Source organism: Rissa tridactyla, chromosome 2 (assembly GCF_028500815.1).
Source record: "Rissa tridactyla isolate bRisTri1 chromosome 2, bRisTri1.patW.cur.20221130, whole genome shotgun sequence".
Lineage (NCBI taxonomy): Eukaryota > Metazoa > Chordata > Aves > Charadriiformes > Laridae > Rissa > Rissa tridactyla.
In genome coordinates, this window is record NC_071467.1 from 27135541 (window position 1) to 27151434 (window position 15894).

General features: G+C 41.1%; 1 protein-coding gene across 3 annotated transcripts in view; it reads left to right on the forward strand.

Annotated features, from left to right (window-relative positions):
• Positions 1-15894, forward strand: part of TRIQK (triple QxxK/R motif containing) — a 63450-nt gene that overhangs the window by 12363 nt on the left and 35193 nt on the right. For all 3 annotated transcript variants that reach the window (XM_054192098.1, XM_054192100.1, XM_054192099.1), the window contains exon 2: positions 4902-4982. In XM_054192098.1, coding sequence (XP_054048073.1) covers positions 4922-4982 — 61 coding nt within the window. In that variant the 5' untranslated portion in view covers positions 4902-4921. The remainder of the gene's footprint in view (positions 1-4901; positions 4983-15894) is intronic.

Here is a 15894-nt window from a genome sequence, read left to right on the forward strand (position 1 = left end):
ATGTCAGAATAAAAGTCGTACTTCCTAGATGGTTTTAATCTTGGGATATGGTACAGCATTTTTTGTTCTGTAGAATGTTACGATTATTTTAGCAATATTCATTCAACTGGAGTTATGGATCATTTGATTCATTTTCCCAGATTTAACTGAATTTTAATCACCTCTGTTGCTTTCAAGGTTAAATTAAGTAAATAAATGTTAAATTCCTTTTATTAAAAGAAAATGAAATAAATGCCCAAAGTAGCACTACATTCTGCAGGAAGCACCCTGGGCAGGTACTCTTTCCTTTGAAATAATAATCTCATCCTTTGAGACAGACTTTGCAGAGGAATGGTGAAGACTACTGTAAGACTTATAGGACGTGAATGGACTTTTTTTGCTTGTTTGTTTGTATGGTTTTTTTTAAGTAATAGTAGTAAAGGTTTTTAGATTCTTTCTCTTGGCTGAAGTATGGTTAAAGTATGCAGCTGCATTATTCTTGCAATTTTGTCTGCAGGTTACTTCAACTACATTTCTTCCACTGCTGTACAGACAGACCTTAGTTACTGTACTTCAGCAGTACACCATAAAAAAAGCCAATTAAAATAACTAACAGCAACGATTTCCAAAATGCAGACGGCTTCCCACTTGAAATGCATTGTCACCAGTTCTTTGGAATAACTTGATGTTTGCAGAGGATCTGATGTGCTCCTTGGATTTTACCCGAGGAGGATAAAAGGCTATTTTTGCTCTCTTGTAACTTGTAAGGGTTTTGATATCCATTATTTATTAAACTGTGAGCTATGGAATTGACTGGTAAAAGACCAGTTCTTTCACTGACATCAGTAAGCTTTGAATCCTATTAAAAAATGATTTGTGTTATTAATTCACATTATCAACCTGCATTGCATTCAACAACGAAGAAAAAAAGAAAAGGGGGGGGTTTCAGGTTAGATATGCATTTGCAATTAAGGATAAAGTACTTCTACATATATGCAGGTATTCACTGTGCGTTCACCTGCATTTTCAATTAGAGCTGAAGACCTGGCCCAGTACTTTCACATTCTCTAGTGGATTTTTTCCGTCCTGAATTTATACTTGCTTTTTTCTCAACTGACTAGCTATATGTCAGCTACAAAACCAGTCATTTCATTGATTATTTTTATTTCTTTAAAGTGCTCTCTATTAATATTTAGTCATCTTATTGCTGAAGAATACAGACATGCTATTAAATATCACCTCCAAGAAAGTTTGTACACGTGCACGTAATGTAGATCTTTGAGTGTTCACTGGCTCACACTTTAAGCCTTATCACTGTTATTAATCATTCATATTGCACCGTAAATGCACAAAGTGCAATCTTTTGCTGTATAGACCCTGTGTTTGTTTTTTATTAGTATTTCTGAAGCCATTCATGGTATATTTCTAGTTCATTAAAGTAATTGCTTTAATTTTTTTTGGTTGATACAGGCTGTGTATGCATCAAGAATAGTGAGTTGGGATGTGAATGCTCCTGTGGTCAGGCCTTGAATGGACATTCAGAAGTGGTTTTTATCTCACAGAATACTATTGACGGTTATAGGTTATAACAGGCAATTTATTGTGTGTATTAATTATTATCAGTCACTGCTTATGAATAAAAGAGGAGGAAAAGAAAAATTATGTGTTCTTCTGAGGGTGTAAGCCTTCAAAGGTGAATTACTAGAAGGGAAGAGAAAGAGGGTGAAAAAACAGTGAAGGGTACCACAAGAGCAAAGATGTCTTTTGACCTTGTAGTATCTCTGAAATAGCAGTAAACAAAGAATCATTCCATTGGGCCTTGCGTCATTTTCTTAAAACCATCTTTTGTAAAATCTTGAAAGTTGAGGAGGGCTCACGTTGCCTTCAAATGATCTGAAATTACTGTTGAAGTATTTTCAGTAGCCTGTAAAAAGAGCAGTGACAAGCTCCTTTATGTGTTTTTTTTTAAATGGTTATGTAGTCATTAAAATTCCAGGGACCCGAAGGCTGCCGGGGGTGCAGGGGGCATGGCGCGCTGCCCATCCCTTCCGTTCGGCAAGGAAATGGAGGAAGGGCCAGATCCTCCGCTTGCTGACAGCGGAGGCGGTGGAGCAGCCAGAGACGTCTGGGAGAGACTGGAGTGCAAATTTCATTTACAGTAAAGTCAAGATGACCATTTACTGCAGGATGACCATTGCTATTTTACATGGGGAAAATGCGCTTTTCACATCACTTTGTGACTCATAAAGGTTACAGGCTTTTCTGTTATGGAAATCTGATCAGAAAGTTATGTTGGAAACCACTCGTACAGCAAGGTTCATAAATAATAAATATTATCTCTTATTAATCCATATTTTAGTTTAACTCTGGCTCGTGGCAAGTTGCTTCCTCAGGGAATGCAGGATTCTTTACAAGAGAAGGTGATGAGCCACAGTCCCCGAGGAATTAAATTGTGAAAACAATCTCGGTTTCGTACATGCTAATATAGATCTGTTATTCCCTTTCCACATCTATCACAACACATTCTAAATTGTGGCTGATCTTTTATGCAAATAGCTGTCTTATTAGACATTGCGGCTGTATGTGCTAATGTCTCCATGGGTTTCTCGGGCGTTTGCTATCTAACCATCAAAGCGGTGGAAATGAATGATGATTACTGCATCCCTTTGAAGAACAAAGAGGAGTCGAGGTTCTAGATGTGGGAGTCGGTGACACCGAGCCACACGGGCAAATGTGAGTGTCTCTGTGGCTCGTATTAATTCAGGAAATAATTTTTGTCTGCATTTTCTTCTCGTGTTTTATTGGCACTGCTAAAACTGCAAACGTCTTTCACAGCTGATGTTTTGTTACAAAACATTAGTAGGCTATTGAAATTGCAAAAAGGCAAGTCAAAACAGTCTCTGACAGTGGCATAAAAAAGCCAAGAACTAGTTTTGCAGTGTAAAATGTATCTGTTATCTCCTCAACTAGCTGAAAGTTCAAATGTTAGTTTTATTTTCCACTCTTGTTATTATGATGTGAACGCTATGTGAGAATTCTAACTCGGTTGAGAAAATAGCTGGAAAGCATAATAGAGGGGGAAAAAACCCCAGTGGATTGCGGTTCACTGCTTAGTGTTTTCCATAAAATGGGAGTGTTCTCTGAATTAAACCAAAATAATGTATGGAGACCTTAGAACACTATAATTGAGTTTTCTGTTCAGACTAAAAAAAAATAATGGTATTCTTTTGTACCTTATTACTACTTCTAAATACATTTTTAAAAAATTGCTGTTTTTTGAGAATCGAAGTTCATTTTATGGCCTGTGTCCTGCACTTTAAATTAAGGAGCCTGGTTCCATCTGTGGTGTTCTGCTTTTGTCACCTGGCATTAAATGCCAATAATTCTTATAGAATAAATGCAAAAAAAATGAACGTTGTGGGTTTTAAACACGAATCACTGATGGCATCATTCCTGCACCTACACTTTGAACCTCTTGTTTGGTGTTAAAAGGAAATAACGGCAGATGTTTAAGGTTGTGATGCTGATGGTAGCACATTCAGCAGTGCCGTGGCATGTTTTTGTGCCCATGGTTTGGCATCGCAGTGCCAAGGGCTGCGCTTCTTGGCAAAGCCCGGGGAAGCTCATCTTGCTGTAACACAGCTGGTTGTGCCTAACCGAAAAGTAAAACTCTTGCAGATACTCCAAGGCCACACATGCACAATCTGCAGATGGTTTGTGGCCATCCGGGATGGTTCAGCCAAAGTTTGCCCTTGGCGCTGTGCTCGCCAAGGCTGCTTGGCAAAAGGCTGTTGTGTTGGCTGTTGTGCGTCTTCTGCACTCGAACCGTAAATCTGACACTTCTGAAAAATGTCCATCCTTTTGTGAGCGCAGGGTTGATGTTGGGATGCTTGTGTCATAATCATGGTGAAACGATGGGGCTTATCATCGCCGTGATGAGTGTTGACTTCAGCCTAGACAAAATGGTTGAAAACCAGTGTTTTGAGCAACAAGTGTAACTGTAAAAGCCAGGTATTTCTTGACTATGGAAAAAGAGGTGAAATGAGCATGTTTGTAGAATCTTACTGTATCTTTTGAGTGGCAGCCCTGCGCAGGGATGAATAAGAGACCATAAAGTTTTGCACATTAAATGGGTATATTGGGAGTTTACTAGAACACTACTCAAATGACACTTATTCAGTTACGCGGATGGTAACTGGATAGGAGCACCAAAGTACCAAAAAGAGCACCTTTGGAGGAATGAGAGTGCAGTTCCCTGTGCAGTCCTAGTGTCACCTGCTTGTGCTGTGCAACCCGAGAAGCCCATTCAAGAGCCAGGATGATTGTTACCTAAATGCATTGAAGGTGGGTTAAACTCTCAGTACTTCGTCTGAGAGGTGTAAAACGGGCACAGTCCCAGCTCTCACCTTTATTCTTCACTTTTTCATTCACAGATCTCTAGAGCCCGTGAAAGGAAGGTAGGAGAGTGGAGACTCACATGCCTAGTCCTGCCTCAGATTCCCAGGCATAATGTGAATGTGTTTCCCAACAATACAAGCAGCTCAATACTACATTCACTCCTTCGTTTACTAAAGAAAAAAGTTATATAGGAATTTAATTCAGTGGTACAAAGTGCTGAATTACAATGCAATCAGTTTAAATCCTTTTTTTTTTTCTTTTTTTTTTTTTTGTTCAAACTAATAGGCATTCTGTAATGTTAGGAACCCATGCAATGGGGAAGAAGGTATGTTTAGAATTTATCTAATAGTCTTCAGGATAGTATGATTAACTCCAGCGTCTCATTGTACTCTGGGAAGGCTTGTGTCTTTGTGTATAATCATGTAAATGTTGCTTGTTACAGGTTTTTCTGATGTTAGAAGTCATTGATTTCTTTAGTAACTTATTTAGGAATAATGCATTATTTTTTTTTCTGATACCGACAGTGATTTTTGGATTGAAAACGATGGGTAGAAAAGATGCCTCTACAGCAAGGACTCCTGTTGACCAATACAGGAAACAAATAGGTAAGAGATGTAAAGAAAAGTTTGTGTGCTTAAAAAAAAAACCTCTGGGTTTTTTTTGCAGCCAGACCAGCTTGTTTAACAAAATGTATTATTCCTCTTAAAAAAGTTCATGTTGCTTGTGAGTGGTACAAAATAATGCATGCTCCAGGAAAACATTTTTTGTGTGTTGTTGACTAGTGCATTCAGCAAAACCTTTCCTGCCGCCAGTGTCTCACGTAACTTGAAAAAAGACCATGTTCTGTCTTTGGAAATGCTAGTGAAATACTGCACTGCAGCAGCTACATGATGTTTCTGAACTGTTGGAACTTCCCTGATTTTGCTGTTGGTCTCCAGTGGCCATTTCTGACAAAGCACTGTTCCAGCTTCATAACAATTTTTGGTAGCTGAATGATACAGACCTTTACATTGTGTAATTACATGTATTCTGACGTTAATGGAATACTTTTGACACTTTAATCATTTATTTTCCTAGGTTTTTCTGTTCTTACTCATTGTAAATGTAGGTAACTTGTATACAATGTATGCACATGTGCATGCATGAACGTATACACATATACTCACACAGTTGCATACATCACAGACACAAATCCCTATTTCTTTGCTTAAATTCAAAGGTAAGTGACTTATTTGTGGAATCCATATATGAGGATTCTGTCTCTCTAGGTGTTAAATAATATTATAAAACAGACACAATATTTAAAAAGTACATATATAAAATGAAGTACCTTAATCCATACTCAGTTATTTAAGTAAATGACTTTGTTTTACAGTTGCTAAGCACCTACATCTGTGTTTAAATATGCAGAAAAATAGCAAGTGTCTGGGAAAAAGGCTGTTTATAATGTACATTCTCATAGTGAAAGAGCGAGGGTATGTGAACGACCTTATTTTTATCGTCTCTTAATATTTTTTAGTGGTACCTTACTAATTCAGTATAGGTGTTTTAATGGTCTTTTCCACATTTAAAGTTGAAAGTAAGGAAGTATTTTATATTTTATTTATTTTAGATAGCTGTGGAATCATAGAATCATAGAATGGTTTATGTTGGAAGGGACCTTAAACACCATCTAGTTCCAACCCCCCTGCCATGGGCAGGGACACCTCCCACTAGACCAGGCTGCTCAAATGCTTTGTATTTCCTAATCTTGGGCAGTTTGTGTGGCTGGCCTTGGTTAATTCTCTGAGATAGTTGGAAACATGGCTGAAAAGCTCCAAGTACCTTTACAAATGGGAAGCAGATACGCCACAAAAATGTTTAAATAGATGGGCTCTCTGCATTTTCTTGATTTAGGTTTCATGTAGAAATCCTTGCAAGGAAACTAGTACCCAGCAGAAGATGTCACCACAAATATTTCACCCAAATGGGTTTGGTGAGAAGTGGGAGCCCTGCAGCTCGTCTTCGGGACAACTCGTCCTGCATAACTGGGTGTTTGAAGAGAGGATGATTGCATCAGCTTTGCTGGCATTTTCTCCGCATGTTTTTCATCGCGGTTACTTCTTTTTCATCTGCCTCCTTTAGGGCTGCTTTTCATCCCTTTGTGAACACCTTCAGGTGACCATGGTTGGAGTCAATTTTTGAAGTCCTCCATAGAGCAAAAGAAACTGCTGATCTCCAGTGGGATCCCTGGAGAGGAGACTGGGCTGCTGGAGGACCAGAGGGGTGTAAATCTGAGTATGAGACTCACAAAATTACCTCCTGCTCTTCCAGGACTTGAGCTAGTTCTTGCATGTTACCACCGCACAGCACCATGGTTGCACATCTCACACCTGTGAGATGCCAGGACTGATCAGCTGTGCCTTGAGCAGGGGAGAGGACACTGCTGTACCAGGTGGGCGAGAGGATTTGTACTGGGGCCCAGCACTCAGAGGGATCCTGTTAGGTAGCTGACTCTCTGGTTTCAGGCTATCATGTTGTCTGAACAATTTGGCACCTTTCCTGTTATGTGATGCAGCACCGTAATCCATTGTGTACTGCAAAATAACGTGTCTGTATTTTGAGTCTATATATTACAAGCTCATTTTCCTTAGATGCGATGCATTGCTCTTAACTTGGCAAAAGCAAGTGTTAAAAATTATCGTAGGGAAGAATCTCACACTGGCAGGCAAATAAACTATATAACCTAGGAGGTGTTTCTGTGATTGTAGTATTCCTTAGAGGACAGAGCGCAGAAACTAAAATAGATTATCCACTGGCTTTTGCTCTGACGATGGTTGTTTCAGCTCACAGTCTGGTCATTAACTGATATAGCCATAGAGTTTGCCAGTGGAAATTGGTTCTCTGGTCTCACCGGTGAACTTAATGAGAGGGGGGAGTTGAAAATTTATGGATATGGTCTTATACTGTAATGTTGTGGGCATGTTTGAGTTTTACGTATAAGCATTTTGGGCTAGCTTTAGTCCTGGTAGCTGAGCACAGCGGAGCTATCCCTCTAGTCTCATTATGCCTTTAGGTGTATTGTAGGACAAATAAGTGTATTATTGACAGATAGTGTCCAATAAAGAACTTTTCTTGCCATAATGAATATGGAAATCTTTCCCTTTTTTTGCCATTACTTCTTGATTATTTTTTTTCTTCTTACATAGTTTTGCGTAAATGATGGTAATTCATCTCTTTACCACAGAATCACAGGATGGTTGAGCTTGGCAGGGATCTGTGGAGGTCATCTGGTCCAACCCGCCTGCTCAAGCAGGGCCACCTAGAGTTAGTTGCCCAGGAACATGTCCAGACAGCTTTTGAATATCTCCAAGGAGGGGAACTCCACAACCTCTCTGGACAACCTGTTTCTGTGTTTGAGCACCCTCAAAGTAAAAAAATATTTTCTTTGTGCGTTTCAGTGTGTGCCCATTGCCTCTGGTCCTGTCACTGGGCACCACTGGGAAGAGCCTGTCTCTGTTCTCTTTGCATCCTCCTTTCAGGTATTTACCAGGTATCAATGAGGTCTTTTCTCCTGGGTCAACAGCCTCAGGTCTCAGCCTTTCCTCACAGGAGAGGTGCTCCAGATGCTTACTTTTAACTCTTCTTTGATGTCGTTCTTCATAATCTCATTCAAATACTTATTGAAAATTATACAGGAAGAATTTCAATTCTGTCTTAAAATCTGTTCATCAGATAAGACCTACACTTGGCAGCTTACGTACTTTTGCAAGGATGCTTTAGTGTGAGGCTGTTCAGTAGAAGACCTCCCAGAATACAGAATGCCGACGTGCTCCAGGACCGTGTAGCCTATGGGAGGGTCATTCGTGTTTGTAGGAGAACAGAGGCAGACGGCTCATCTATTTTGGAGATGGATGTTTGATCACCCCTTTCCAGATAGGTTTTATCTAGAAAAAATGACCAAAGGGGAGGCTGCATGGGGCCTGTCTTAAAAAAAAATAATTTATCAAACCCATTTGAAGTTTTAAATCCATGCTTGCAGTGATTACCATCCTTCTGTTCCAGACGGTCGGTATCTGTGGATTCTTGAAAATATTATGATGGATGCTGGCTGAACAGCTATCTCTTGCTGACTAATGGTGTGGCGTTATTTTTTAGCTCACAGTTTGATGTTTTCTAGCCTTGCTGGGTAGAAGGTAACCAGATTGAATCGTTTTTAATACCTTTTTTTTTGATGTGAAATGGCAGTCTTCAAGGAACAACATGTCACAAAGTCATGTCAACTTCAACACAATTTTCAGTTAGATGTTTAGCGGAGTAATTTGAAATAAAAGCAGATTTTTAATTTCGTTTTGTTCCAAGCTTTCTGTTTTGTTCTGAGTTTCCATACGGCACGCCACATGTTTGCCCTGTGCCATGGTTCAAGTTCATGTTGATCACTTCGGTTCAGCCGTTTGCCTTTTTCTCTCCTCCGTGAGTGCCGGATCACTCGTGTGTTGTTTGCCACTGTGCCATTAGCGGTTGCTGTTTGCTTCAGTAGCATTTTCAGAGGATTCCCCCAGCACAGAGATTGATATTGCTCTTCTCTGTCAACTGGCTTTCAGCCATCTCTCCTGCCACCAGCCAAAATTTGTCTGTAGTGCCTCTCGTTCGGCAAGCGCTCCAGTATCCGACAGCGGCACTACCTTTTCTGTGGGAGCAGAGGCAGCTTTTTAGTGATCAGACCAAACTGGCACTGGCTTCATGAAGATTGTCCCCAGGTGGGGCAGGGAACAGCAGCAGCAGCAACCTTTTCAAACTGGCTTAGCCTGTGCCTGGAGGAGGGGGGACGGTGCCGAGGGAATCTCTCCCCGTTCAGTTCCCTGTGAGCAGCCGAGGCTCTGAAAGAGGCATGAGGAAAAGTAATTTTAACGCTGTTTATTCAGCGCTCTCTCACATAGCCAAACATATACCTGTCGTGCAGCAGCAAAAGGGGCAGCTCTTCTGCATAGTGTTTCCTTCTCACTGCTGCTGTTTGTGCTGCTGTGCCTAATTTGCTGGGATCAGAGGAAAGGTGTGAGGCAGTATGCATCTTTCTGCATTTATGCAGCTTTGCTCTGCAAATGCTGTGAAAGTAGCAACAGGTTTTGCACCATATTTGCTTTGTTTACTGTTATGTGTGCTTTAAGTTCCCAGAACAATTCCACATGTATATTTTCCATCCTCCTTCATCTGGTGTGTCGCTTGCTCGGCATGGAAGCCACAGGATTTGTGGGTAGTGTTCATGACTCGTGTGATTGCGGGATCCTAAGCAGGCATACTGAGAGGATTATAGCATAACTAAAACCTGGTCTACAAATCAGGAATAGACATACTTTTGGCTCCCATTACTATTGTGTTGCTGTAGCATAATTTTTCATGAGGAGAGGTTGTTTGCCAATCATTCAACCTCCAATTTGTAGACTCAAGGGTCTGCTTATTGTCTGCTCTGTATCTTCTGGCTTGCTGGTTTGATCTTTTAAGGGCTGAAGCTTATATAGGCATAGCCCAGGGGATCTCTAGAGTAAACAAGGCTCCTCACAGCCCCCGGGAAAAGAGTAGAAGTTATGAATGAAAATAAATTCTTTTTTTTTTTTTTTTTTTTTTTTGGAAAGCACATGTTGCTAGGCTGAGCATGGTGGCTTGATGGTGGAGGCATCCACCTATGGCTTGGTGGTGGAGGCATCCACAGTATGTGTTGGCATAGTACTTGCAGAGCAGCGGGGCGGTGAAAGGGACTGGTTGGGAGTCCTGAGACCCTGGCTGTAGCAGCGCAGGAGGGCAGGAGAGGAGAGAGAACTGCCCACCTGAACTAACAGATAAAACTCTGTGGGTAAAGTCACCCCTTTTTTAAAACTCCTCAGTGTGGGGAACTGGTGATTCATCCAGAAGAAAAGAAAGGCACCTCATCCTAGTGCCAAGGGTTATGGTCCCACTGTAGCCCCGATGAGATGGAGAAGAGCTTGTCTCTCAGCATGAGCATGATGGGCAGATCTGGGCTCTGTTGCTTCCCAACCTCCTGGGCAGAGCAGCTCAGCTGTCAGCTGGGTGATTGTGAAGGAAAGCAATCCCAGTTTCCCAAACCAGGAGTTGTTTGTGGTAATACAGTTGCACTGACAATATCACAGACTCGCAGAATAGTAGGGGTTGGAGGGGACCTCTGGAGATCATCTAGTCCAACCCCCCTGCCAGAGCAGGGTCACCTACAGCAGGTTGCACAGGAACGCGTCCAGGCAGGTTTTGAATGTCTCCAGAGTTAGAGACTCCACCATCTCTCTGGGCAGCCTGTTCCAGTGCTCTGCCACCCTCAAAGTAAAGAAGTTCCTCCTCATGTTGAGATGGAACTTCCTGTGATCAAGTTTCTGCCCGTTACCTCTTGTCCTGTCGCTGGGCACCTCTGAAAAGAGACTGGAATATGAAGGAATAGACCTTGATGAGATGGATGGATGGATGGATGGATGGATGGATGGATGGATGGATGGATGGGAACTAATGGCAGCAAGAATGTCTCTGAGGTTCCCACCTCCAGCTACCAGCTGAGTCATGAGCATGGACCTGTTGCCTCCCTGTCTCCAGAGGGAAGCTCTTCTTGTGTCAGATTGCCATCTCCACTTGCCCTGATTATAAAAGAGGTGTCTGTCTACCACCTCACCTCTCTGCTCTCTACCACCTCACCTTTTCCTCTGTTTTCCATTATTGTTCACCTTCTCTGTTCTTTTTCAGAGTTAACATCCCTCCACCTTCCTTATCTTGGGTAGTGCCATTACATACTCAAATCAAACTGGCTGCTGACAGTCTTCCTTTTCATCTTAAAAAAAAAATAGGAAAAATGTTAGATTATGATACTTTCTTCTGAAATATATTATATACTTTGAAGTGAAATGTGATTGTTTTGTTTTGGATCAGGAAATGTTTGTTATCAGCATCAAAATTTTAGATTTCATTTCTGAAACAACAGCAACAGCAGCAACCGCAAAAAATGTTTGGACTGAATTTGTGCTGAAAATTTCAAAATCGCACCATTTGTCACAAAACAGGAATTCTTGAATCTTTTGTCTCTTAACAAAAGGCACAGGACCAGAAGGCAACATTTGCATCACTGAGATTGCTCTTCACTATCACAAGTGAAGATGTAGCAATGGATAATTCGCCAGCCTATTTTTTTAATTAGTCATCTTTTTTTTCCCCCCATGTCTGATGTCAGTCACCTTTTTATTGGGGGAAAGGTAGGGAGGGGAAAAGTACAGAAACAAATACTTGCTCTTCAAAGTTCAGACAAAAATGGAAGCGACATCTCCTACTATTTATTTAGAGTGCAAAACAACCCAAGAAATAAGCAGTTCCAATGCACAGTGTGCCTTTTTTTTTTTTTTTTTTTTTGCGTATGGAACATTACATTTACTCTCTTGAATTTTTCTAATAAAAATGTGTTATTAAGCACATAATAAAGAGAAGTAGGAAAAAAAACCCCTCCTTTGGCTATTATGTGTGACTGTTGACAAGTTTTGGAATCTTTTCCTGTGCTGAGTTTTGTACTTCACAGTGATATGTCACGGGTACAACGTGTAGTCCCTTCCCTTTTGTTTGGGAGGAGGTTTTACGAAGAATGAATTTCTTTATTGCAAAAATTGAACTAGATCTTTTGGTCAGTGATTGCCGTTTTAATTTCAGTTTTGTGCCAGTGGCATCACTTCTTGGAAACTAAAGCAGGAGCAGCTGAGGAAAACACTGCTGTGAAGTGAAGCCTAGTCTGGCTGTACTAATTTAATCCACATTTTGTGACGATTGGGATGTTTTTAAATATGTTCTGTGAAGGCTGATGATGGATTTTAAGCACATACAGTATGCGAGCACTCATTTTTTAAAGTCCAGAGCGGTAAAGCTATATTTTATTGCCTTGGCTTAGAGCATGAAAGGTGATGGTAGATCTGGGTATGTACTCGTGTTTGCGTGGATGTTATTTCGTTTTCATTTGCCGGGCAGACGCAGCCCCATCCTGAGCAGTGACGGGAGGGGTGGCTGTAGAGCCGGGGGCTGCGGGAGCCTGTCACACACCGTGCAGAGAGGCTGAGGAGGAGGGCCGTCTATCTAACCCTTGGCCCCCGCCGCCTCTCCACAGCAAAAGCCCAGAGTTTCTTCGAACTTGTTTGGTTACACTGCTTTTATTATACGTTTATACTATGCTTGTACAGTACTTTTATACAGATGGAGGCTCACAGCCAGCTCTTATTTTAATCTCACCGACAATATCACCATTTCAGTCGGTGGAGTCACTACGAACTTTTTTGTAGGTGTAAATTAGAGTGAAATTTGACACGCTCTTTCCGATTGCGTGTTGTTATTTCAAGCAGTTGCAATTCCTGTGAAGTATCTGGTGTCTACAGGGCTCTTGCAATGATACATATTTGTGCTTGTACTTACTCTCAGCTTCTGATCCATTCTTCAATGGATTCATTTCTACAGCCAAAAAAATCACCCTAAAACAACCTCTTTGCATCCTCTCCAGGATACATAAAAATTTCACTACAGACACATAAGCATGTATGTATTACATTCAGAGGCAGAGCAGTTTAACATTTTTAGAAATACTTTCACCAGGCTTCGAAAATCTTAGCTTGTACGTGTGAAGGGTGGACTTCGAAGTACTCATATCTCCATGTGAATCTGTAAATCTTACTTTAGACACCCATTTCTAAAAAATCTCAGACATAATTTTTCTACGTATACGGTGTTCATATATATGCATTCTCTGCATGTGGCGCGTGCATTTGCATTTGTAGGTAATATTATGTCAATATAAATGCAAGGAGAGCTAGGCAGTGAACTACAAATCTGATTTCCTCTTCTTTCATCATAAGGCAGCAGTGCAGAAGGTATAAGAATGAAAAGCACAGTGCACACGCATCTATCAAGATGCGCTTGACAGACGTTTAAGGTGGACATAACGCGTAGTTGTAACTGCATTTCTTCAGTTACAGTGCTATGAGATGTAGTGCTATTTTTTTTTTTATTTTTTTTTTTTTGAGCAGTTAAGTTTTGTCCAGCCATTATCCTGCAATGGAGGGTGGCAATCTGTTAAGCCTCCGCTGCCCCTCCACTCTCTGGACTAGTAGAAATGAAGGCAGCAAGGAGCCTGGCGAGCATTGCAGGGGGCACTGGTCTAAGAAGAAAGACACAGAGTCCCCTTGGCTCAATTCAAGAGCTTTAAGTGAAGGGACTTTTGTATTTCATGCTTCAGGATGTGGCCATTATGTACTTTAGCAGGTATTGCACTTATTTATGGCCTTAAAAAATGTGTTAGATGTCTGTGTTCAGGGTAAGCATGACCATAGAACAGTCATCTGGCTTTTGTAATGAATTTGTTCACATTGGTGATTGCTATCATGCGGTCCATTAATTGCACATTGTCAGGGATTTCTGTAACTGGTTTGTATTAAAAATATTTTTTCGGTGGAAGGTTTTGCTTCTATTATGCCTTATTTTGGAAGAAAGTTAGGAACTGGCTACATTGTGGTTTTCAAGGTCTTGAACTATTTATGGGATTGTCTGCTAGGCTCTACGTATTACTTGCAGGCTTTAAGTGTTGGATGGGAAATGAAGTAACAGGGCAGCAGGAGAATGATCTTAGTGAGCTCAAACTGTTCGAATGAAAATATAAAAAGGCAGTTGCTTAATTTGAATTACAGAAATCGCAAACATCATGTGGCTAGCTTTTGCTTTTACTCGATGGTAAAGGCTGATTAAAAATAAGCACTATTGAAAGTATTCACACACTCAAAGTTATTTTGAGATTTTTTATTTGTGTAGCAGTTGGATCAGTACAGCAAAGCACCATGAAGTGAACAAAGAGCTCTACAATAAGAAGTGGAATGTGGGAAATCAAATACTGTGCCCTGATTGAGTGCTCTGGTTGCAGTTAATATATTTACAGATAATACAAGGCAAGTCACTGATCTGTTGTTTAATCTCTGAAATACTTCACTTCAAACCTGGTCCTTGTCATCGTTCCAGACACATAGATACTCTATTTACCATAGGACCAACGGAGTGAGTTTTGGTCTCCTAAGCTATTGATACTAGTCTAAAATAACTCATATATATAATAATATTTTCAAGAGTTTTGACTGCCTGTTAAATAGGAAAGGTGGAAAAAGACTGCCTTTTCCGGAGTTTATTTTCTGTGAATATCTTATCATTATCGCCATACCTGCATCGGTGCTATAAGATTTGTAGCAATACCGATATCCTTGATTGTGATATTTGATTTTTTGTTAACAAAGTAAGAGTAATCTTAGAATGCATGGGGGGTTTTGTTAGAATTAATTTTTCTATGGTATTTTAACCAAATACCCGTGGGCTTTCTTGTTCATAAGAATTGGAGTTTGGATGATCGAGGGTGTGATCGGTAAGAGTATGTGACACAGCTCATCACTAAATCACTTGCTCAGGTTCAGCCTGGGTGATAGTCATGGGAAGATGGTAACTGCCTGGCAGATGTTGGGTGGCATTTATGATGCGATGTTTGTGCATTCAGTTCCTAGTGGAGAAGTGTTGAAAAACATCATTATTTGTTGGCAGTCAAAACAGAGAGGAGCTGGATAATGAACTAGCATATGGAGTGAAACAGTGTCTCAGCATTAGACATGGTCCCTTCAGCTCAAGGTTACAGCATACTGATGAGAGCGTGGCCCAGATTCACTCAAGCTGTTGTGGATAAGTCTGAACTCAGAGGGTACGTTAAATCCCTCGGCTTTGAACCTCTCGAGCGCTCTGTTCGTGCTGACCTGCCTCTTAGCAGCGCTAATTAACTTGGCCACAATGCTGCGTATTATGGCAGTGCATCTCCTGGTTTGAAGTTGGCTTGCACCTAACCACATCACAGGCAGAATGAGGGTGCGACTATTTGTGTAGACCTGGCCTGAGAGGCCTTCAGTCACTGCCGCTGAAGAGCTGGAAGAAGTTTTAACTTAAAGTAGAATGCAGATGGGGTCTCCTAGGAGTTTTGCAGGCGTCGAGTGGAGATCATCTCTGTAGGCTTCTATTCTAAAAGGTGAAAGGTCTGAGTTTGGGCTGGTGATTCATGTCCGCACTTGTAGGTTAAACCAGCCTGGTACTGCTTTCTGGCACAGAGGCCAGCTGGCATCGAACGACCCCGACCGTACTGTTAAACCCTTTTATCCCTAAAACAGAGTGGCTGCTTGCAAACTGCTTATTGAAAATTGCTCCAGGCCCATGTTAACTCTTGAGCCATATGTAGGAATTGCTTGGGAGAGTGCTACTCTGGGCACAAACTGTGCCAGGGACTGTTGTAGCAATTGGAGTGTGAAGACCAGTGAATTCCAGTTCCTATTGGCATTGTATAATATATTGGTACACCTGTAACCAGATAGCCAGAGGGCACAGTTTGACATTACAAAGTGACCTTTAGCAACACCTACCTCTCTCTACTTGTTCCTGTCCCCATGTCACAGTGTATACTGTACCGTCCTCTGGGATGGCACTGCTGTTTGTGTGCCATTT